At 38.2% G+C, this 24,200-nt stretch overlaps 1 protein-coding gene across 3 annotated transcripts in view; it reads right to left on the bottom strand.

Moving 5' to 3' along the window:
* chd6 (chromodomain helicase DNA binding protein 6) overlaps positions 1-24,200 on the bottom strand; it is a 197,865-nt gene that overhangs the window by 151,019 nt on the left and 22,646 nt on the right. For 2 of the 3 annotated variants that reach the window (XM_029113752.2, XM_029113754.2), the window contains exon 2: positions 10,834-10,883. In XM_029113752.2, coding sequence (XP_028969585.2) covers positions 10,834-10,860 — 27 coding nt within the window. In that variant the 5' untranslated portion in view covers positions 10,861-10,883. Of the gene's footprint in view, positions 1-10,833; positions 10,884-16,124; positions 16,153-24,200 lie in introns of those variants that run through there. The other variant, XM_029113753.2, reaches the window with a different exon arrangement.

Raw genomic sequence — 24,200 nt, 5'->3', positions numbered from 1 at the left:
TAAAAACAAATAACCAATGCTGTGGAAATTAAGCATAAGGCTCCAAAATACCACAAATGTGCACCTTTTTTGTTCAGACTACAGATCCCAGAGCTTGAGGACAGGTCTGCCTTTCCATACAGCAGCAGGTGTGGGAGACAACTTTACCCACATAATAGCAATTGTACCAGTGAATCATTATGATATCTAAATGACTACAAACCCGATTCCAAAAAAGTTGGGACACTGTACAATTGTGAATAAAAACAGAATGCAATGATGTTGAATATTTTATTCAGAATACAACATATATGACATATCAAATGTTTAAACTGAGAAAATGTATCACTTTAAGGGAAAAATAAGTTGATTTTAAATTTCATGGCATCAACACATCTCAAAAAAGTTGGGACAAGGCCATGTTTACCACTGTGTGGCATCCCCTCTTCTTTTATAACAGTTGCTCAAGTTTATGAATAGGAATGGTTGTCCCATTCTTGTCTAATACAGGCTTCTAGTTGCTCAACTGTCTTAGTTCTTCTTTGTTGCACCTTCCTCTTTATGATGCGCCAAATGTTTTCTGTGGGTGAAAGATCTGGACTGCAGGCTGGCCATTTCAGTACCCGGATCCTTCTTCTATGCAGCCATGACTGATGCAGTATGTGGTCTGGCATTGTCATGTTGGAAAATGCAAGGTCTTCCCTGAAAGAGACGATGTCTGGATGGGAGCATATGTTGTTCTAGAACTTCGATATAACTGTCAGCATTGATGGTGCCTTTCCAGATGTGTAGGCTGCCCATGCCACACGCACTCATGCAACACCATACCATCAGAGATGCAGGCTTCTGAACTGAGCGCTGATAACAACTTGGGTTGTCCTTGTCCTCTTTAGTCCGGATGACATGGTATCGCAGTTTTCCAAAATTAACTTCAAATTTTGATTCATCTGACAACAGAACACTTTTCCACTTTGCCACATTTTAAATTATCCTTGGCCCAGAGAAAACGTCTGCGCTTCTGGATCCTGTATAGAAACCGCTTCTTTTTTGACCTATAGAGTTTTAGCCGGTAACGGCGAATGGCACGGTGGATTGTGTTCACCGACAATGTTTTCTGGAAGTATTCCTGAGCCCATGTTGTGATTTCCATTACTGTATCATTCCTGTATGTGATGCAGTGCCGTCTGAGGGCAGCATTGGGGGAATTGGTGATCCTCTGCCCATCTTGATTTCTGAGAGACACTGCCACTCTGAGAGGCTCTTTTTATACCCAATCATGTTGCCAATTGACATAATAAGTTGCAAATTGGTCCTCCAGCTCTTCCTTATCTGTACATTTAACTTTTCCGGCCTCTTATTGCTACCTGTCCCAACTTTTTTGGAATGTGTAGCTCTCATGAAATCCAAAATGAGCCAGTATTTGGCATGACATTACAAAATGTCTCACTTTTAACATTCAATATGTTATCTATATTCTATTGTGAATTAAATATAAGTTTATGAGATTTGTAAATTATTCAATTTTGTACAGTGTCCCAACTTTTTTGGAATCGTGTTTGTAGTTATAGTGTATCAGCGTTCCACAATAGTTTTACTAGTAGGTTAAAATGATGTACACATTACATTATTAGGTTACATGCAGTCACATTCAGGTCTTGCCAAACTGTTTTTCTCTTCCTCCCCAAGCTTTATAGCCAGGAACAAAATGACCTGTTATTGCAGTAGTTCTTAATTTTTCGCAAATTCCTGTAAAAAGGATTTTACCACCGAGCCCTAGTATGGACCAATTCTATTAACAGAAATAGCAGATTGCGCCTTTATTTAGTATGACAAAACTATCGTGGAATTGAAAATGCACGTTTTTGTATTTCCAGTATGCTAAAAAGTAAAAAATAATATTTATGTAAATAAAAGCAGAACGCAATGATGTACAAATAATTTAAACCTTACATTCAATAGAAAATAGTACAAAGACAACATATCAAATGTTGAAACCGAAAGATATAGTGTCTTCAAAAATATATGCCCATGTTGAATTTGATGCCAGCAACATGTTTCAAAAGTGTTGAAGTGTATGAATGTATGCTTGTTATGTTTAGTTTACAAAAGAACATTGTTTGTCCGTACACAATCACGTTTGGTCAAAAGCGTGACAGTAATCAACCAATGGGATTGAGATAAGTTTGTTTTTAAATCCGATTAAGATCTGGTCTGTAACATCATGAACAATGGACTATCAAATGCTGTAAAATATAATTGACTTACTCTCTCCCTTGATGACCGGATGCGCAATCATTATGTCAACCACTACACGAAATGGCTGATTTCTAACAGGGCCAACAAAAGACTGGAAATGTTGTGTAATGCTAAAAAACTAAACAAATTAGGTTAATTGTCAAGAGGTAAGTAAAATCATGGTGTATAAAAAGAGCATCCCAGAGTCTTTCCAAAGTAAAGATGGGGAGGGGTTCACCATTTTGTGAAAAACTGTGCAGGCAAATAGTGTAAACACTTAAAAGTAACATTCTTAACGTAAGATTGCTAAGAGTTTGACGATCTCATCTTCTACGGCACATAAAATCATTAAAAGTTTCAGAGAATCCAGAGAAATCTCTGTATGCAAAACACAAGGCCAAAAACCAATATTTGATGGCCGTGATGTTTGGGCCCTCAGGTGGCACTGCATTAAAAACAGACCCGATTCTGTAGTGGAAATCACTGCATAGGCTTAGGAACACTTCCCAAATCCATTGTCTGTGAACACAGTACGTCACTGCATCCACAAATGCCACGCAAAGAAGAAACCAGATCTAAACAAAATCCACAGCCGCCTTCTCTGGGCTCTAGCTCATTTAAAATGGACTGAGGCGAAGTGGAAAACTGTCCTTTGACGAATGTGAGATTTTCTGAATCATGGATGCCGCATCCCCCGGACTGAAGAGGAGAGGGACCATCCAGAATCTTATAAGCGCACAGCTCAAAAACCAGAATCCGTGATGGTATGGGGGTGCATTAGTGCACATGGCATGAGTGACTTGCACATCTGTAAAGCCACCAGAACAATATATACAGGTTTTGGAGCAACATATGCTGCCTTCCAGACAACGTCTTTTTCAGGGAATGTCTTGCTTATTTCAGCAAGACAACGCTAAACCACATTCTGCACATATTACAACAGCATGGCTCCGTAGTAAAAGTTATTGGTGCTAAACAAATTGCTTCTGTGGACAGGTGTCTTTTATACAGGTAACAAGCTGAGACTAGGAGCACTCGGAGCATTAGGAGTGCTCCTAATCTCAGCTCGTTACCTGTATAAAAGACACCTGGGAGCCAGAAATCTTTCTGATTAAGAGGGGGCGAATACTTATTTCACCGATTAAAATTAAAATCAATTTATAATATCTTATGCGTTTTTCTGGATCGTTTTTTTTTGTTATACTGTCTCTCACTGTTCAAATGAACCTACCATTAAAATTATAGACTGATAATATCTTTGTCAGTGGGCAAAAGTCCAAAATCAGCAGGAGATAATTTTTTCCCTCACTGTATGTAGCACACAACAGGAAATTGTTGAGTCAGACACTTTCTCACTTACTGGAAGTACTCTGTTTGGTTTAGGCGAGGAGTGCAGGAGGCAGGACATGACGGAATAAATGCTGTGGTTGTAATTTTTTAAGATGATTTTCACCAGAAATAAAATGGCTTTTATTTTGTGAGAAATCACAGGAAGTTCTCTGTCCAAACAACAAATATTTCTATACATGCATTATAATTTGCATTGTGTAATTAGAAAATATGGATGGAGATGACAAAATTCGACAAAATATTTTACACGCTTGTGTGGTTTTCTGTTGTCGATCAGAATTGTTAGGAAAAAACGCGTTTGTCTATGAACTAATAATGAGGCAAAACTACCAAAGGTTGCATTGCAAAACAATTCGAAACTGGGTTTAAACATAATGAAATTAAGAAGCAAATAACATTCAGTTAAATCATTTAAATTTAATTATCCGCACCTATAACATTCCGCAGAACTGTCAAACGTGACTCTCACCAAGATAAATACCAACTAAGGTGTAGCTTTACAGTAGACTAAATTGATCCATTCAAGTTTTCCTCCATTGTTTCCGCAGTCTGATGATGTACACATCCTTCTGCCTGGTGTCACTGGTTGAATTGTAATGCTGGCTCAAGGAATCCAGTTATTGTCTACCTGGCGCATCAGCAAACACAACAGCTGCGATGCCGGCTCTGGGGATAAACCTCATAGTGGTCTCACCAGCACATCAGCATGACAAACTGTCTGGATGGAGTGATGTGCTTATGGTCCCAGCTATTGTGAATATAGCAAAGCGTACTGTTTTGAGTACAAGCTAGGACCCGGTATATCTCTTCCTGTGTTGATTAGAAGGAATCAAGTGCATGCAACTTATAAAGTAAACCTGTCTAATCTGTTAACTGCAACACGTCAATTTTATTTATTTTGATTACCTCTGTTTTACATTTAAGGGTACCGCCCTAAATTTTGTTTTTAACCATTTACAGACCTCCACGATACCCTGCACATTTTATTGATGATTTTGCTGAACTACTCTGCTGTATCAGTTGATTATAACTTGTTTATTATCACAGGGGATGTTAACATCCACATAGATAATTGTACAGACAATAATGACCAAGAACATTTTGCACAACTTGACACTTTTGATCTCACTCAACATGTGAAAGAACATACACACACTCAAGGCCACATTCTACAGCTCGGGAAAGAAATAAGAGACCACTGCAACTTTTTCTATCCTTTCCAAAAAAGTAGAAAAAAGTTGAGTGAGGAACAGAAACGTTCAATTGCAGTGATCTCTTAATTTTAACCCTTCTGTTCCTCACTCAAAACCTACCTTTTCGACTTTTTTGGAAAGAAAAGAAAAAGGTGTGGTGGTCTCTTAATTTGTTCCAGAGCTGTAGATCTGGATCTCTAAAGGTCTCGAAACGTCCTCTGTCATGGTTAAAGACTTGGTCATGTCTCATCATTTCTGTGTCATTTTGTTATCACTGATCACCCGGGATGTTCCAGTAAACTCTTTTTCTGTTAAGAAAAGGTACATTAATGAGAGTACCAATGCTTAGTTTATGAAAGCCATAGCTACAGTATCTCTCCATAAATAAGTGCTGAGTCAGTTGATGTACTCCTCTATTAGATCCCAGTGCAGCATTTGACACTGTAGATCATAGAATTACAGTGGGGAGAACAAGTATTTGATACACTGCCGATTTTGCAGGATTTCCCATTTACAAAGCATGTAGAAGTCTGTAATTTTTATCATAGGTACTCTTCAACTGTGAGTGAATCTAAAATCAAGAATCATATTTTATGATTTTTAAGTAATGAATTAGAATTTTATTGCATGACATAAGTGTTTGATACATCAGAAAGGCAGAACTTAATATTTGGTACAGAAACCTTTGTTTGCAAATAGAGATCATACGTTTCCTGTAGTTCTTGACCAGGTTTGCACACACTGCAGCAGGGATTTTGGCCCACTCCTCCATACAGACCTTCTCCAGATCCTTCAGGATTCGGGGCTGTCGCTGGGCAATACGTACTTTCAGCTCCCACCAAAGATTTTCTATTGGGTTCAGGTCTTGAGACTGGATAGGCCACTCCAGGGCCTTGAGATGCTTCTTACGGAGCTAATCCTTAGTTGCCAAGAAGCTCTATTTTTGTCTCATCAGACCACATGACCTTCTCCCATTCCTCCTATGGAACATCCAGATGGTCAATGGCATACTTCAGACAGGCCTGGACATGAGCAGGGGGACCTTGCGTGCGTTGCAGGATTTAAATCCATGACGGCGTAGTGTGTTACTAATGGTTTTCTTTGAGACTGTGGTCCCAGCTCTCTTCAGGTCATTGACCAGGTCCTGCCGTGTAGTCCTGGGCTGATCACTCACCTTCCTCATGATCATTGATGCCCCACGAGGTGAGATCTTGCATGGAGCCCCAGGCCGAGGGAGATTGACCGTCATCTTGAACTTCTTCCATTTTCTAATAATTGCGCCAACAGTTGTTGCATTCTCACCATGCTGCTTGCCTATTGTCCTGTAGCCCATCCCAGCCTTGTGCAGGTCTACAAATGTATCCCTGATGTCCTTACACAGCTCTCTGGTCTTGGCCATTGTGGAGAGGTTGGAGTCTGTTTGATTGAGTGTGTGGACAGGTGTCTTTTATAAAGGTAACGAGTTCAAACAGGTGCAGTTAATACAGGTAATGAGTGGAGAACAGGAGGGCTTCTTAAAGAAAAACTAACAGGTCTGTGAGAGCCGGAATTCTTACTGGTTGGTAGGTGATCAAATACTTATCTCATGCAATAAAATGCAAATTAATTATTAAAAAAATCATAGTGTGATTTTCTGGATTTTTGTTTTTGATTCAGTCTCTCACAGATGAAGTGTACCTATGATAAGTTACAGACCTACATGCTTTGTAGTAAAAGTACAAAATCAGCAGGGGATCAAATTATTTTTTCCACTCTTAAGTAGGAAAACCTGCAAAATCGGCAGTGTATCAAATACTAGTTTTCCCCACTGTATAGATAGGCTGGAAAATTGGGTAGATCTCTCCGGGACAGTCCATAATTGGTTCAAATCTTATCTAGATGGCCGGAAATACTTTGTCACCATTGGTAATCATGAATCTGATAGGGTGGCTATGCCATACAGAGTTCCCCAGGGATCAGTTCTCGGACCGCTTCAGTTCAATCTCTATGTGCTACCTCTGGACCAAATTCTACAGAACAACAACATTAACTACCAGGTATGCCGACCATACTCAAACATATATGGCTCTCAAACCGTATGACAACAGCACAACAGACTCACTGTGTCACTGTATAGAGCACATAAATACCTGGATGAACCAAAATTGTCTACAATTAAACCAAGATAAAATAGATTGTATTTGGCAACAAAAATAAAAACTAGTATTAGTAAAGAGCCGGATTCTCCGGCCCTAAAAACCAGGTATCAAGTGCGCAATCTTATTGTTCTGATGGGCCCAGACCTCACATTTAACAGTCATATCAAAGCGGTCACCAAAACAGCATTCTATCATCTTAAAAATATAGCCAGAATCAAGGGCTTGGTGTCCCAAAAAGACCAAGAGAAGCTCATCCATGCTTTTATCTTTGGTAGGGTTGACTACTGTAATGGCCTCTTAACTGGACAGAATGCTGTTGCTAGAATGTTAACCAGGACCAAAAGAACTGAGCACATCACCCCGGTTCTTAAATCTTTGCACTGGCTTCCAGTCAGCTACAGAATAGATTTGAATGTGGTGCTTTTAGTTTATAAATCACTGAACGGTTTAGTTCCAGAATACATTTCTGATACTTTTGAAGAATATAAACTGAGCAGGGCTCTTAGATCCATGGACACAGGTCAGCTAGTGGAGCCCAGAGTCCAAACCAAACATGGAGAAGCTGCATTTAGCAGTTATGTTGCATACAACTGGAATAAACTACCAGAAGATCTTAGACGTGCCCCAAACATACACATTTTTAAATCCAGGTTAAAAACACTTCTCTTTTCACATGCCTGTGACTGAGCATTTAAAATTAACTGCACTGTTAAGCGTTACAGCTTTTACAGCTTCCTATGTTTTTATCCTGTTTCATTCTACTTTAATTTTATTAATCTACATTTTATTATTATGATGCTGTTTAACGTTTTCATTTGAGTATTTGTTTTTATGCTATTGTATTGTAAAAAAAAAAAGAATTCAATTTGCTTTACAAAGAAAAATATATGTCTGAATTGTGCTATATAAATAAACTTGCTTGATTGCTAGAAATTGTACCACTTGGTCATGATCCCAAGTAAACGTCCCTGACTAAGCCCCACTTGTTAAAATGTACCATAATGTTGCCGGTAATGAGCACAAAGGACACGATGGATCCTCTCCCACCCACAGGTGTAGGTTCTGTTGTGATGGGAGCATATCATATGTTGACCTGATGAGGAAGCTAATCCTGCTCTGTCCCATTGTCCACAGGTCTTGCCGGTCAAGCTTGTGCTGTTCCACACTCTCCCATCTCATCCACTGTCCCTGCTTGACCTGGGAACTGCCTTTATGCACCTCATCCTTTCCTCCTAACTTAGCATTTCGTTGACTATCAGCTTCCTTGCTTAGCCGCACACTTTCTTCCAGTTCTCAAAATGGTTGCTGCCTCCCTAACGCATTTGTCACGTGACTCTAACAACGTCATTTCCAGTCTGACTTTTGCGCACTTAAAGTCCTCAGTTAGGGCTGAGACTGGTAGCTGCAGAAGTCCAACTCTACTAAGAGAGTGTGGAAGTCCCAACCATTTCCGAAGGCATGAACTGATTTCGGCTTCCAACTTCTCTACTGTAGTCAAGGGAACCGCATACACATTCAAGGGCCACAGCAGCCTTGACAATAGACCAAACTGAAAACACCAGAGTTTCAATTTCCTGGGTAAAGCGCTGCCGTCTATGCGATCAACTGCTTGTCGTCTAATTTCTTCTAACAACGTGTGCCTTTTAGGTCTCCGTCATACCATCTCTCTAAACTTTTTACGGACTTCTCAGATACGGTTGGGATTGCCTCATCATTAATGTAGAATTGTTTACCCACAACCTTTCCTTTGACTATGGAGATGCTCCTTGATTTACCAGGTTTGAACATCATTTGTTGGTTAACTTATACAATATCCTATTAGTACAGTCTACTGTCATTGTTGTCGTTTCGTCCATGTACGCACATATTGGTGGCAACCACATTTCAGATGCCAAGTGTTCTCCTACCACTATTTCAATGCCCTTATAATTACTTCCATTGCCATGGTAAAAACCAGTGGAGAAATGGTGCATCCTGCCATTATTCCGACTTCTAGGCATTGCCAATTCCGACTTTTTGGCATTGCCAATTCTAATGTTGAAAAGCTAAATTGTAAGTCTCCAAAGTAAGCTTTTAACAAGTAAGCTTAAAACAATTGCTGCCCAAAGGAGTTGAGTTCATGTGGCTCTGAACCATATGTATTTGCCAAATCCAGAAATGTCACGTGGAGTTCCTTCTTTTCCTTTTTAGCCGCTTGAATTTGTTGCAAGATTACACTAATATGTTCTAAGCATCCCGGAAAACCTGGAATGACTGCTTTTTGTACTGAAGTTTCAATCAAGCAGTTTTTAATAGGTAAGCTGACAACCTCTGAGCAATAATGCTGAAGAAAATCTTGCCTCCCACGTTTAAAAGGGAAATAGGCTAAAACTGAATGAGCTTATAGAGTTTTTCTCCTTTGGTATAGGCTCCACCTGCTCACCGCAATGCTTTTGGTATAATCGGTTTTTCCCCATGCCACACTCATCCGTTTCCACAAGTTACGTAGAACTCCAGAAGCATTCTGATACACTCTCTATTGAATTCCATTAGGCCCTGAAGCTGATGATGGTTTTGCTTTTTTCACAACTTGCACAGTCCTCCAATTTGTGTACAGGGGGTTTGAAAGGTAGAATGTCTGCAGGTATATAAATACCCACCTGCCTTTTTGAATCTGTGTGTGTTATCTCTAAATATTTCTTCAGCTCACACTTAGATGCTTTTAGTGTGCCATTATTCTCACTGGTAAATAATTTATTTACAAATTGAAATGGATCTTTATAAAAGTTTTTTCTCGCACGCTGTTTCTTTTTGTTGCATTTCCCCAGGCGCTCAGCTCTATGCCGAGTTGCTAGCCTATCTTTTATGTCCCTTTGTAATAATTTTATGTCCCTTTGAGTACCTCCTGATTTTCCTCTGCTCTTCTCAATTGCTTTCTCAGCTGCATCCTTTCTCAAACAAAGAGATCAATCTCCTGCTGCCATTCAGATTTCCTAAGAATAGTTTGTATGTTTTCTTTTTAACTCCAAATGTAACTTGAGTCATTCACTCAAGTCTTTTTTAACAAAATCTCTGTTTTCATATAAATGTGTGTATCATCACATCAATAATCAATTATTTGCAATCCTTATTGCTACCTGTGTCCAATTATAAACATGTATTCATAATGCTGCTTTATTTTCCTATGTGATCGTAACCAGACCATCTGAGCACTTAGCTGGACGACTGCATAAGAAACCAATGATGTTGCAAATATTTGCCACAAACCGTTCAAATTAACAAAAAAGTTAAATACGGTTATCAAAAAGGACTTATTACTATTGAGTCAGTAAAAGTTAAAAAAAGAATGAATCATTCACAAACTACACATCACTAGTGACAGCAAGATTGTGGGTCACCATGTCAATTAGCATCTTTTGTAAAGGCAGCAACTTCTGCGTATCTCAGTTGCTTTAAAAGCTCAAGACTGTTTTATTGTCCAAATATTTTGCTGGCTTTGTCTACCAGTCCATCTTTAAAATATAATTCACATGATAATGCTTAATACTTAAAGCCAGGGGTTTTTCCAAGGATGTTTCAAAAACAATGTAACCTAATGAGAAACAACTGATCCCATCACAGACGTTATTCTATCTTTACCTATTCTAACAACAGACGAATCACGTAATATTGTGAAGATCTGGAGTTTTAACAGGTTAGGTTACAGACCCTTAAAACAATAACATTTGCTAAACCATGCCTGTGATGCCACCTCCAGCTGCCTTGGTATAACATTAAACAATATGTTTCCAGCCACACAAGGTAAAATTAAGTCTAGTTGCAGTGATGTGCTTCTCCATATATTTGTATTGTTCAAAGACGGTAAAACATTCAGCATTTTTTAACCATTTATTATGCTATTGTACTGTGTGTACATGTGCTTAGGCACAAGAAAAAGCAAGATTGTAAAAACTACAAACCTGTTTGTCCTTCTTTTGTATCTTCATATTTATCTTCACCTTTGCTGCATCTACGACAAAAGAGAAACATGTCTGTAAGTGAAAAATAAAATCCATTTAACTTCATACAACTTGTAACTAATGCAAGCTAACAACTAAATGTTAGCTTGCATTAGTTACAATTTTAGCTAACTAAACAACAATGCACTATATTGGCTGAATAAAAGTAAGTTTGCTAGTAGGGCACTTATCGGAAGAAGCAATAATGCTAAGAAATAATCAGGATCTTTCTGTATTTATTGGCCGTATTTGGGGTTCATTTCTGGCTGGATGATTAACGACACCTACCTAACATCATGTGAACATTAATAAGACTCAATGTCAAGTTAACAGGCACTCTAGGCCTAGCTCAGAGTACACCATTAATACAAGGTAGCTACTAGGGCAGGGCAATAACTGAATTTAACAAGGAGATCGTCATTTCAGTTATCATATCTTGTAAATTTGATGTCAGTGATTACTGTAATAATTTAGCGATCAGAGTCTTTCCATCACTAATGCAGCAGCCAATCACAGACTCTTGTAACAAAGCACCTTCATTTTCCTCTCCCTAAATGACGCTCCCAAATCGTGGGCCATTACCCATATTCCTTGAAAATGTTAATATTTGTGTCAAAGAAAATTATCACTGGGATTCAGTTTGCAAAAGCAGTTTCACCTCGGTTGTTTGGTGTCACTTTGATTACAAACTAACAGACAAAGTACAACTTCACAAGCAATTTGTTTCATTATTTGTGAAGCAACCATGTGAAAGAGATGCAGAGTTTATGGCAAAGAAAAATCAGGCAGATGCCAGCAAACATGTCGGTAGTAAGAGCATTGACATGCAAAGGCAAACATCAATCTCCAAAGAATTTACATTCACAAGTCTGTATGCAGCCAACACCTGACGGTGGGATGAAATAACAGATGCTAAAACATTCCACATTGCAAAGGGTATGGCGCCAAACCAAACTCCGTAAAAGAAATTGGGCTAACCCTTGACAAGAGACATAGTGTGCCATTGCCAAAGCTGTTATGGAAATGGCAGGATTGCTGTGTAGTTGGAAACAGTTGCTTTGTTGGACCCTTATATGAGTTTGACCTCACATTTTATTGATGCAGATTGAAAGATGAAAAACCGATGAAAACCAAGGGAGCTCATGATTGAGAGAGGCCTGGAGCAGCAGAAGGCCATTTCACAATTTCTCTCCGCTGATAAAAAGAAGTGGAACCTAGTCCGTACTTGACAAGACATTGATGTGCTTGAGTCCAAGTAGGTTTCCTTTGTGAAGCCTGTCCTGCACATTCTGAAGTCAAGCAATCTGGTTGTGATGAAGGACATGGAGGAGAAAAATGCAGACCCCAGCAGAGATGTGTTCCTGGACATGACAAGCTATCTGGACCCCTGATTTAAGCTAAACTACAATGGGCAAACAATGTATCAGAGCAGAAATCCATAGTAAGTAGTTTAATTCCCCAATGATGAACTTTGTTTTTGGTCAAATATCTTGTATAACCATTGACTGGACAAGATCATGTTGTTTTTTCACATTGCTTCAGAGAAGCTTTTGTCAAGTCAATATATGTCCACTATACCTGCCATAGTACGCGCAAGATACATAGAAAATATTGATTTGGTCAATCTTAAATGTAAACTCAGTCTCCCTGTCACGCCCTCCACAACCACCTCCTTAGTCCATGCCAGGCCCAAAATATTTGTAAATAATTCTGTACCTCTTTATTTGGGGAAATATAAGTTGAGGCTCTTAGATAATGTAATGAAGAATATATGGATGCAATTTGGGATGAATATCTCAAATATTGAAAAAGCTATTTCAAGATTATTTTTTTTATATTAGTAAAAAATCTATGCTTTATTATTTATGAAAGATCTAAGTTGACACTCTTAGACAATGTCATGTAGACTATAGTGGTGTGATTCGAGATTAAAAAAATGACATTTTGAAATACTTATTTCAAGTTATAAGCTATCAACTGTATTATGAAAAGCCATCGTTCTGAGGACTGCACTTTAACCCCGGTCCCTAAGTATCCTTTCTCCGGCACATTGATATAGCCCTGTCCCACTCTCCACACTCTGCGGTCGGCATACCACCGGACAGTTTTAACCGCCGATTGTGTGAATATGAAACTTTTTCCTGCGGTGGTGGGTAGATAATCTGGAAGAATATACCACTGTTCTTAACGTTACGGAGTTCATTGTGCTATTACGCGTGAACTGAGAAAGACAGAGTGCACCTTCCACATAGTCGGAGCCAGCCAATGAATCCAGCACACTCTATGCAGACATTTGTTCTCCATGTTGCGTGAAACACAATCACTTCAGTGCATAGGAGCGTGCGCGTCAGTCATTGGAAAAACGTACTTTCAAGAAAGCGGTAGTTTAAATGCTTGACGACATAAATGAGCTATTTTGCTAGCTAGTTAAACATGGACCTTATTCTCACGTCATTTAGAAGTAGCAGAATTTATGCCACAATTGTATCCAGAGTTACATTGAGTTACACAGACATTAAGTAAAGCAAGCATAGCTAACAGAACTATTTTACCAGCCTAGCTAGTCATTTACATAAGCTCAGGTGCAATATGTTTTTGATGTAACTTTTTTCCAGATTTGTTTTGTTAATATTTTAAGCCACAGAAGCAAAAGACAAAGGGGGAGCAGGAAGTGAGTTAGGCAACAACTACTGTAGATTGATAACATTCTCAAAGTTTTCTGAACTTCAGCTATCACGCAGCTATTACTGTGCTAGCTAAACACTGAAGATGTGTACAAGCAACTATGAACATTAGGCCAAGTTACTTAACTAATTTTGAGCAAATGATAAGCAATATATTTAAAAGCTCAAGCTCAATTAGTGTTTTCACAACAAGCCTTTACCCTACTTTACTGGGAAGTGTCTTCATAGTGAGATAGGATGAGAGACTGAATGGAACGTAAGACAGAGCAGAGAAAAAAGTAGAAATGACAGAAATTGACAGACTGAAGCCATGGTTACACAATTATATGGAATTACCTTAGATCTACTGTACATGTTAGTACTACGACTCTACTACTCTACAGAAGGTAGATCTGTGACTGGAATTGTATTGCACCAGTCAATGTCATACATTAAAGTCAAATTGAGTTCACAATAGAGGTTGATCGATAATGATATTTCAACAGCAATACTGATAACGATTATTGGGGTACTAAAAAAGCTAATACCAAATCTGATGCCCATCATTACTTTTTAAAATAATAACTATAACAAAAATACTGAATTAATAAAAAAAATATGAACAATTATTTTATATTCTTAAAGACTCTCTATTACGTTTCTCTTTAACGTTTCATTATTATGTTGGTCCTTAAAATGTAATTGACTGAAAATGAAAAACGCCTTGTTCTGAATAACATTTACGGTTAACGGTTAAGGTTAGGCATGGCGTACTGGTGTTCGGGTTAGTCATCACAGTACTGAGGTTTGGATAGGATGAAGGTTAAGAGAAAGGTTACAAAAACACCTGTCTAAACAACGCTACGAGCTAGCCTAACACTCCAAATCACTGGTCATTAGTTGGTTGGCTATCATGAAGCGCAATTTAGTAGCTCTGGGGCTATATTAATTTTTTCTTTTTGTCTTACCACTAGGAGGACTCCTAAACAGCACTGAAAGTTCCTAGCTAAGAGTTTCCACTTAAAACCTATTCACAAAGCTGCTAAGACCAACTTTTACTAAGGAATGCTAGGAGAAAGGGTGGGGTTGACCCTGTTGCTATGGATGATGTTGTGTTCCATGAACAAGCCTACTTAAAATGCCCACAATGATTGGCTGATAGGGGAGGGGTCGGTGAGTGAATTCATCATAGCAATACTGTAGATGTCACGTTGGCATATTGAAATAATGATTTAAAAATAAAAATGTAGGCTAAGTATTACTGATTAAACATGAAACAAAGATTGACGTACAGACTAGTCTTGATATGTTCAGCTATTTGTCAGACTTTTACATGCCTGGCAGCTCATAAAGAAATGTATGTTCATCTTTTGATAGTGCAATAATTTGTGTTGGCTTTGTTTCTTTATAGTTGGCGAATGCGAAAACCGAATAATTTGTCGGACGATATGGGGTCTGGGGTGCGCATTATTTGCTCTATTTAATATTCTACTGACAGATGACTGAGATGTACGTAGTTCGTCTGCGCCGCAGAGCTGCATTTTCCTTGTTGCCAAGTATCGTATATTTTTCACAGCCTTGATCTCTGGTGTTCTTGGGTTGTATCTGTTTCTGTTTGTTGGTAAAGTGACTGCATCAATGACTCTCCTATGATCATAATACCCTCGTGACTAAGATGATACCTTTTTAAAAGCTGAATATCATTAAATGTTTCTAAAACTTCAAACAGATTTTGAGGCGAATTGCTGGCAACAGCCTTTTTAGGATTGTTCATGATTTGGTCTTAGTGACTTAGGAGTCCTCTTGACTACTCCTAACTTTTCAAGGATTTAGGAGCTGGTTTTAGTGTTAAAACGCATTGGGAAATACTCTTCGGCCAAACATTTAGGCGTCCTAAAGTTAGGAATGACATGCCCATTTTTTGAGAGCTACTCTTAAATGAGCAAGTTAGGAGCTAATTTTAGCCTTGAAGGGATATTTCTTCCAAAATTAATATTTTTCTGAAATTTCACTTAAATATACACTCACCTAAAGGATTATTAGGAACACCTGTTCAATTTCTCATTAATGCTATTATCTAATCAACCAATCACATGGCAGTTGCTTCAATGCATTTAGAGGTGTGGTCCTGGTCAAGACAATCTCCTGAACTCCAAACTGAATGTCAGAATGGGAAAGAAAGGTGATTTAAGCAATTTTGAGTATGGGATGGTTGTTGGTGCCAGACGGGCCGGTCTGAGTATTTCACAATCTGCTCAGTTACTGGGATTTTCACGCACAACCATATCTAGGGTTTCCAAAGAATGGTGTGAAAAGGGAAAAACATCCAGTATGCGGCAGTCATGTGGGCGAAAATGCCTTGTTGATGCTAGAGGTCAGAGGAGAATGGTCCGACTGATTCAAGCTGATAGAAGAGCAACTTTGACTGAAATAAACACTTGTTACAACCGAGGTATGCAGCAAAGCATTTGTGAAGCCACAACACCCGCAACCTTGAGGCGGATGGGCTACAACAGCAGAAGACCCCACCGGGTACCACTCATCTCCACTACAAATAGGAAAAAGAGGCTACAATTTGCACGAACTCACCAAAATTGGACAGTTGAAGACTGGAAGAATGTTGCCTGGTCTGATGAGTCTCGATTTCTGTATGAGACATTCAGATGTTAGAGTCAGAATTTGGCATGAACAGAATGAGAACATGGATCCATCATGCCTTGTTACCACTGTGCAGGCTGGTGGTGGTGGTGTAATGGTGTGGGGGATGTTTTCTTGGCACACTTCAGTGCCAATTGGGCATCGTTTAAATGCCACGGCCTACCTGAGCATTGTTTCTGACCATATCCCTTTAAGACCACCATGTACCCATCCTCTGATGGCTACTTCCAGCAGGATAATACACCATGTCACAAAGCTTGAATCATTTCAAATTGGTTTCTTGAACATGACAATGAGTTCACTGTACTGAAATGGCCCCCAGTCACCAGATCTCAACCCAATAGAGCATCTTTGGGATGTGGTGGAACGGGAGCTTCGTGCCCTGGATGTGCATCCCACAAATCTCCATCAACTGCAAGATGCTATCCTATCAATATGGGCCAACATTTCTAAAGAATGCTTTCAGCACCTTGTTGAATCAATGCCACGTAGAATTAAGGCAGTTCTGAAGGTGAAAAGGGGTCAAACACAGTATTAGTATGGTGTTCCTAATAATCCTTTAGGTGAGTGTAGATGTTCCAGAAGGCCCATAGACAAATTTTTTCAAATAATACATTTTTCCACTCTGTCCCAATCTGTAATTGGTGTTATTAGAATCATCCAAATTCATGAATGGAAACGTTTAATACCATTATCGCAAAGCTGCACTGCAAGCAGAGCACTACACCAAAACACTTCAAATTACATTCAGTAAACTCTCACTTTTTTTTTTAAACTGTACACTAACGAAACAGCTGGTGGAATTGGCTGAATTCAAACTGGCACTAGCAAACTATTCTCTATAGCCACCATACACAGCTTCTGTTCTTCAGTAGTGATGTCACTGAGGTAAATGTGAAGATAGGTTGCTTCGCCTAGCTTTTAAATATTCTGCTAGTTTACACATTGGCATAATATTGCTATATTATTTGCTTAATTCTTACAAATATAGATGTTGTGTGCCATGTCACAAGAATATAATTGTGCAGTATGAGGCTGTGCGTTTGAGTAAACTTTGAACTTTTGGATTTCCTTAGTTCAATGTCAACTTCTGCTTGCTCGTGAATCTTGAGTTAATTAAATTCTGCCCGCTCTTCCATTGGGACAATACCTCTGTCTCTCCCGAGTCTTATTGGGGGAGAATCAATAGATCAACTTCGCCAACGAGACATACAATTTTTGTGTGAAACATTTTTATACAGAGGAATGTGGCCGATGTTCAATTAGAAGAGGATTAAAGGTGAACGCAATTCCATCAAGTTACCCAGTTCGACCCGTGGAGACAAGTAAGTAGTACTTCTGGTTGCAATTATTAGGGATTAACGTGTTCACCATCGCTGAGGAGCGAGGTGACTGTCTGAGCAGAATATCAAAGACAAAATAGGTATCTTTCTTTATAGCTAGCGAATACTAACTTTCATACACTGTGTATATACAAACCCGATTCCAAAAAAGTTGGGACACTGTACAATTGTGAATAAAAACAGAATGCAATGATGTGCAAGTTTCAAATTTCAATATTTTATTCAGAATACATATCAAATGTTTAAACTGAGAAAATGTATCACTTTAAGGGAAAAATAAGTTGATTTTAAATTTCATGGCATCAACACATCTCAAAAAAGTTGGGACAAGGCCATGTTTACCACTGTGTGGCATCCCCTCTTCTTTTTATAAAAGACTGCAAACGTCTGGGGACTGAGGAGACAAGTTGCTCAAGTTTATGAATAGGAATGGTTGTCCCATTCTTGTCTAATACAGGCTTCTAGTTGCTCAGTTTTCTTAGGTCTTATTTGTCGCACCTTCCTCTTCATGATGCGCCAAATGTTTTCTGTGGGTGAAAGATCTGGACTGCAGGCTGGCCATTTCAGTACCCGGATCTTTCTTCTATGCAGCCATGACATTGTAATTGATGCAGTACGTGGTCTGGCATTGTCATGTTGGAAAATGCAAGGTCTTCCCTGAAAGAGACGATGTCTGGATGGGAGCATATGTTGTTCTAGAACTTCGATATAACTGTCAGCATTGATGGTGCCTTTCCAGATGTGTAGGCTGCCCATGCCACACGCACTCATGCAACACCATACCATCAGAGATGCAGGCTTCTGAACTGAGCGCTGATAACAACTTGGGTTGTCCTTGTCCTCTTTAGTCCGGATGACATGGCGTCCCAGTTTTCCAAAATTAACTTCAAATTTTGATTCATCTGACAACAGAACACTTTTCCACTTTGCCACATTTTAAATTATCCTTGGCCCAGAGAAAACGTCTGCGCTTCTGGATCCTGTATAGAAACCGCTTCTTTTTTGACCTATAGAGTTTTAGCCGGCAACGGCGAATGGCACGGTGGATTGTGTTCACCGACAATGTTTTCTGGAAGTATTCCATTACTGTATCATTCCTGTATGTGATGCAGTGCCGTCTGAGGGCAGCATTGGGGGAATTGGTGATCCTCTGCCCATCTTGATTTCTGAGAGACACTGCCACTCTGAGAGGCTCTTTTTATACCCAATCATGTTGCCAAATGACATAATAAGTTGCAGATAAGGAACAGCTGTTCCTTATCTGTACATTTAACTTTTCCGGCCTCTTATTGCTACCTGTCCCAACTTTTTTGGAATGTGTAGCTCTCATGAAATCCAAAATGAGCCAATAGTTGGCATGACATTACAAAATGTCTCACTTTCAACATTCGATATGTTATCTATATTCTATTGTGAATAAAATATTTTGAGATTTGTAAATTATTCCATTCCTTTTTTACTCACAATTTGTACAGTGTCCCAACTTTTTTGGAATCGGGTTTGTACTTACTCTTTCCTAACAAAGGCGTGAATCGATACAACTGAACAATATTGACTGGTAAACACAGTACCCGTTTATTTGAAATGGGAATTACAGCTTATTTTGAGGAATACAACATCATGTTCTTTGAAGTAAGCAACACCACACTTAATCTATACATTTCTGCAGAACTGTCAAACGTTCTGCTGCATCCCTGAGCTAGACATCCCCCATCTGATTAAAACTGACATATATTTGCAAACTATTTGTTGACACGTTTTTAACACCGGCATAAAACTCCCTTTTTCAGATTGGAAACATAATTTTGGAATCTAAATATTGTGCAAAAAAATTATTGCAGCATTGCTCAAATAATTGTGATCAGGCAATTATGTAAATATCGCAACAGCCCTAACTACGGCTGTGACGTGTCTCTCAATATTATGTAAGTCATACCATAAAAGTGCACTTTAATAACAATAAAAGTGACAATGTGTAGAACTTTACTGCCAGCTGTTCCAATAAACAAAATTATTTTAAATAAAGAATACCGTCATTCAAATGAATGAAAAAAATGATTTCCATAACATGATTAAGTGTTAAAACATCATGTTTTTATTAACTCTGCTCTCGCAAAGATAAATACCAACTATGGCGTAGCTTTACAGTAGATGAACTTGATCCATTCACATCATCCTCCATTGTTTCCTCAGTCTGAAGGTAGACACCCCTTTGATGTGTCACTCGTTGAAGTGTAATGCTGGCTCCAGGGATCTGCTTATTGTCTCCCTGGTGCATCAGCACACACAACAGCTGCGATGCCGGCCCTGGGATTGACTTATTTGCTTCTTAATTTCATTATGTTTAAACCCAGTTTAGAATTTTTTTTACAATTAAACAACATTTAGTTAATAGACAAACGCTTTTCAGTCGCTTATTTTTCGTATCAACTCTAATCGACAAAAGAAAACCACACAAGCATGTGTAAAATCATTTTACTAATTTTGTAAGTCACATTTTGTCATCTCCATCCATATTTTCTAACTAGATAATGCACATTAAAATGCATGTATAGAAATATCTGTTACCCCATTGCATTTTTAGGCTTACATTTGAAAATAAAATTAATCGTCCATGTTTAACTGACTTAATAAACTTAGCGTTAAAACATGTTTTGCCATGCAGAGCAATAGGTGAAATGTTACGATGTGCAGGAAAATGTTAGTCATTGCTTTGCGGTTGCATTTTGTGAAGAGCAATCATTAAGAACATATCTTTAGTGGTAATTCCAAAGCCGAATACAACTGAACCGCTCTGGTCAAATTTTGGTTTTAAGCCAAACTAAACAATTATTTGGAGAAGCCGAATTGTTGGAATTGCTCCAGAAAGGCGGCGATCAAAATCACGAACACTACAAATCAGAATAACCTTTGTATCTGATCACCATGTGTATTCTTACAATATTAATATAATAGTGGCATACAATTTAAAATATAAACAATTCAATCGTTATCCGCAATTATTTGTGTGACAATTTATCGTCCACTAAAATATCATAACCGTGGCAGCCATAGCCAATTTTCAATTATTTCATGGTAGTTTTGAAATGTGTTAATTTTACTTGTAGTTATTGGTATTTAAAAACAAAAATAAGCTCTTTCTTTGTTATATTTGTTGAATAAAAAGCTATTCAATGTAATGTTTTGGGCCTGGTTGTCCATGCTTAAAATGTATCTTTAGCAATCCATCATGTTATACAAGCTACAGGGGTCCTTGTGCAGTTCATTGCCTTCATTTTCAGAGAACGTCTCTTATAAACAATATTGGTATTGTAAATATCACTATGAACACATTAAATCAAAATCAAATAAGAACTGAGTCTAATCGCACACTTGTGAATCAAAATCTAATTGAATCGGGAGATCAGTGCCAATACCCAGCCCTACTACAAATTTTGAAACTGAGACAATTCATTGTTTATTTTAATGCTTTTTACTGAAATTAAAAAAATAAATCCCATGAAGCTGAGAACAATGGTACTGCAAACATTGTATACACATTCAGCATTTTAGATGTAACAGTATTCCTATATAATTATTGTGGCAACAAAATGTTCTGAGAATAGCCCCATGAACAAAATTACATATCACATTGTTTTGGATATTTTATAGATATCCATGTCCTATGAAATCACTTATTTGTGTGATTCAGGATCAAAACCACTTGCCCTACGTTGTTTTACAGGTTAAAAAAAGTGGGTAACAAGTTGACTTACTGGAAAACTAGTAATACATTATTTGTTTTGTAATGTGAAAATATTTAATGAATTTCCTATAAAGCCCATATCTACTAAAGGCTTTATAACTACACTTATATTAACGACGTACACTGTACATTTGTAAGGTCCGGAAATAATTAGACACTGACAAGTTTAGTTATTTTGGTTGTTCACCAAATTATATTCAAGTTACAGTTAAATATTGAATATGGGCTTGAAGTGTAGTCTCCCAGCTTTAATTTGAGGGTATTCACATCCAAATTGGAGGAAGGGTTTAGGAATAACAGGTGTGGGCTATTCCTTCATTATTTCTTCATCAATTAAGCAGGTAAATGTCTGGAGTTGATTCCATGTGTGGTATTCGTATTTGGAAGCGGTTGCTGTGAACCCACAACATGCAGTCCAAGGAGCTCTCAAAGCCAGTGAAACAGACCATCCTTGGGCTGCAACAAAAAATCCATCAGAGAGATAGTAGGACCATTAGGAGTGGCTGAATCAACAGTTTGGTACATTCTGAGAATAAAAGAATACACCGGTAAACTCTGCAACACAAAAAGGCCTGAACGTCCACGGAAGACAACAGTGGTGGATGATCGAAGGATCAATTTCCATGGTAAAGAAAAACCCCTTCACAAATCCAGCCAGGTAAAGAACACTATCCAGGAGGTAGGCATATTATTATCTAAGTCTACCATAAAGTGAAGACTTCGAGAGCAAATACAGAGTGTTCACCACAAAGTGCAAACCATTCATAAGACTCTAGAGGGCAATTCCAGTGTTATGGACGTGACATTTGCAGTCAAAAACTAAAATATAAATTCTCAGAAAATGCATTTAATACCAATATATTTAAATGTCTGTTTATATGTCCATACTCCCTTAATAAAGGAGTACAGACATTAGAAAAATATCAATCTACACATGCGTTTTATATTTAATATGAGGGAAATACACATGCGTTATGGACGTGACAAAAAAAGACGCGAGTTTGTGGGAGACAATATACTTTGTTGAAATTCTGTGAATTAAAATGCACAAGCCAAAATAAATAATACTAGCCGAATGGATGAGTGTCGGCTCTCTATAGAACATACATTATTTTATTTTAGTTTAGAAAAATCCATTTATGAGGAAGAACGGACGTTACGGATGTGACTTCTTTTCGTTATGGACGTGACCGTTCCGAAATCATCACTTGGCTGACGCTGGAAAACTTGAACAGAGACCTTTTTGTGTGTCTCTTTTTATTTGAAACAACAAACATCTGAGACATCAGTAAGGTAAGTCTGCACAATTAATCAAATTTAAACTGAAATCACCGTGTTATAGATTAGTTCATGCATATCTCTCATGCTGCTAAACTGTAACCGGCATGTGAGCATGTTCAAAACTCAATTCGGGCATGATATTGCTTGCTTGATAATGTGTTTTTATCATCAAGGTGTTTACTTTAGACCCCGAAAGATATGGAATTGATAATGCTAAGATCAGAGGTGGGGGACTCGAGTCACATGACTTGACTCGAGTCTGACTCGAGTCACCATTTTCAGGACTTGTGACTTGCTTGATTAAAGTATGAAAATGACTTGACTTGACTTTGACTTGAGAACAAGTTACTTGAGACTTGACTTGACTTGAAGTGGAAGACTCGACAATGACTTGAACTTATAATAAACAAACAGCAATAAAATTATTTTATATGTGACATCAGCACCACTAATCAGCGTATGTGCCTTTAACGCTGCACAATTCAAACCGCGCCAAACATGGCAGACAGTAACGTTAGTCGAGCTCCACAAATAGTATCGTTTGGATACAAGGACTTTGAACTGGACTGTGTGAATAAAAAAAGATTTGCCAGATGCAAAATATGCAACAACGTCATTTTAAGAACCACAAGGAAAGGTAAGAAAGTAATCTCTTTATATTCAGTTTCACTAAGATCTATAACGATAACGATAATGTAATGAATTCATCTTTTGTTTGTCATAATTTGGCCTTGGTTGCATATTATATATATATTTTTTTCTTGTTAGAAATGTGACCATTATCATTACTGAATACATCTGGTAAATAGATGTAAGGGAATTTGACTATAACAGTGGCATAGCCTGAATTTTAATGTTGATTGGCATCTTAAAATGAGCGGGCATGTATATTATTACACGTAGGCTATAATGTCTGTATTAAATGTGCGCATTTTCAAATGTTTGTGGACTGCGTGTGGAAACTAAAAAGCATTTTGCTTAGAACATAACAGTTAACTTTACTGCATGAAAGGCTAACATGGAGGCGCCGATGTGATTACTAGCACCTAAACATTTCGAAGAGTTTTTTTTTTACTCATACAGACAAGAATAATTACAGCGTAATTACATATTAGGCAGTTTTTCAGTCACAATAATTAGTTTATAAGATTGTTATTATTAGCCCTTATTACATGGATTGGCTGAATTCCAGTGCAGAATGCGTGTTATTTCTCGATAACAGACCGTTGCCATGAAAAACAGCGCGTTGCTATGGATGCAGCAGGACTCTAACCACAGACGGAACGGACTCTTTTCTTTAGAGGAAGCAATACGATCGTTTTTAAATCAATAAATTCCTTTTGAAATCAGTATTTTGTGTCAAATTATTGATTTATTTTGTAGGTAGCCATGTAATAAGCGGGATAAGTTATAGCGAGGTGGTTGTTATAGCGAATACAACCCCTTCTGGCTGATTCAAGATCGGTCCGCTTCGTTCCCCCAAAAAATTGTACCGCGGAGGAGAAAAATATTTGATTTTGAAATCGAGCTTCGCACCGAGCGCACGTCAGAAACAGAGGACAGTGTGTGTGTGTTCATCTCTTTAGTACTGTGACTTGACTTGACTTGTCTTGAAACTTATAAGGACTCGACTTGACT

This window comes from Esox lucius, chromosome 17 (genome assembly GCF_011004845.1).
Source record: "Esox lucius isolate fEsoLuc1 chromosome 17, fEsoLuc1.pri, whole genome shotgun sequence".
Taxonomy (NCBI): domain Eukaryota; kingdom Metazoa; phylum Chordata; class Actinopteri; order Esociformes; family Esocidae; genus Esox; species Esox lucius.
The sequence above is the reverse complement of the archived record's forward strand: the minus strand, read 5'-3'. Positions and strand labels throughout refer to the sequence as shown.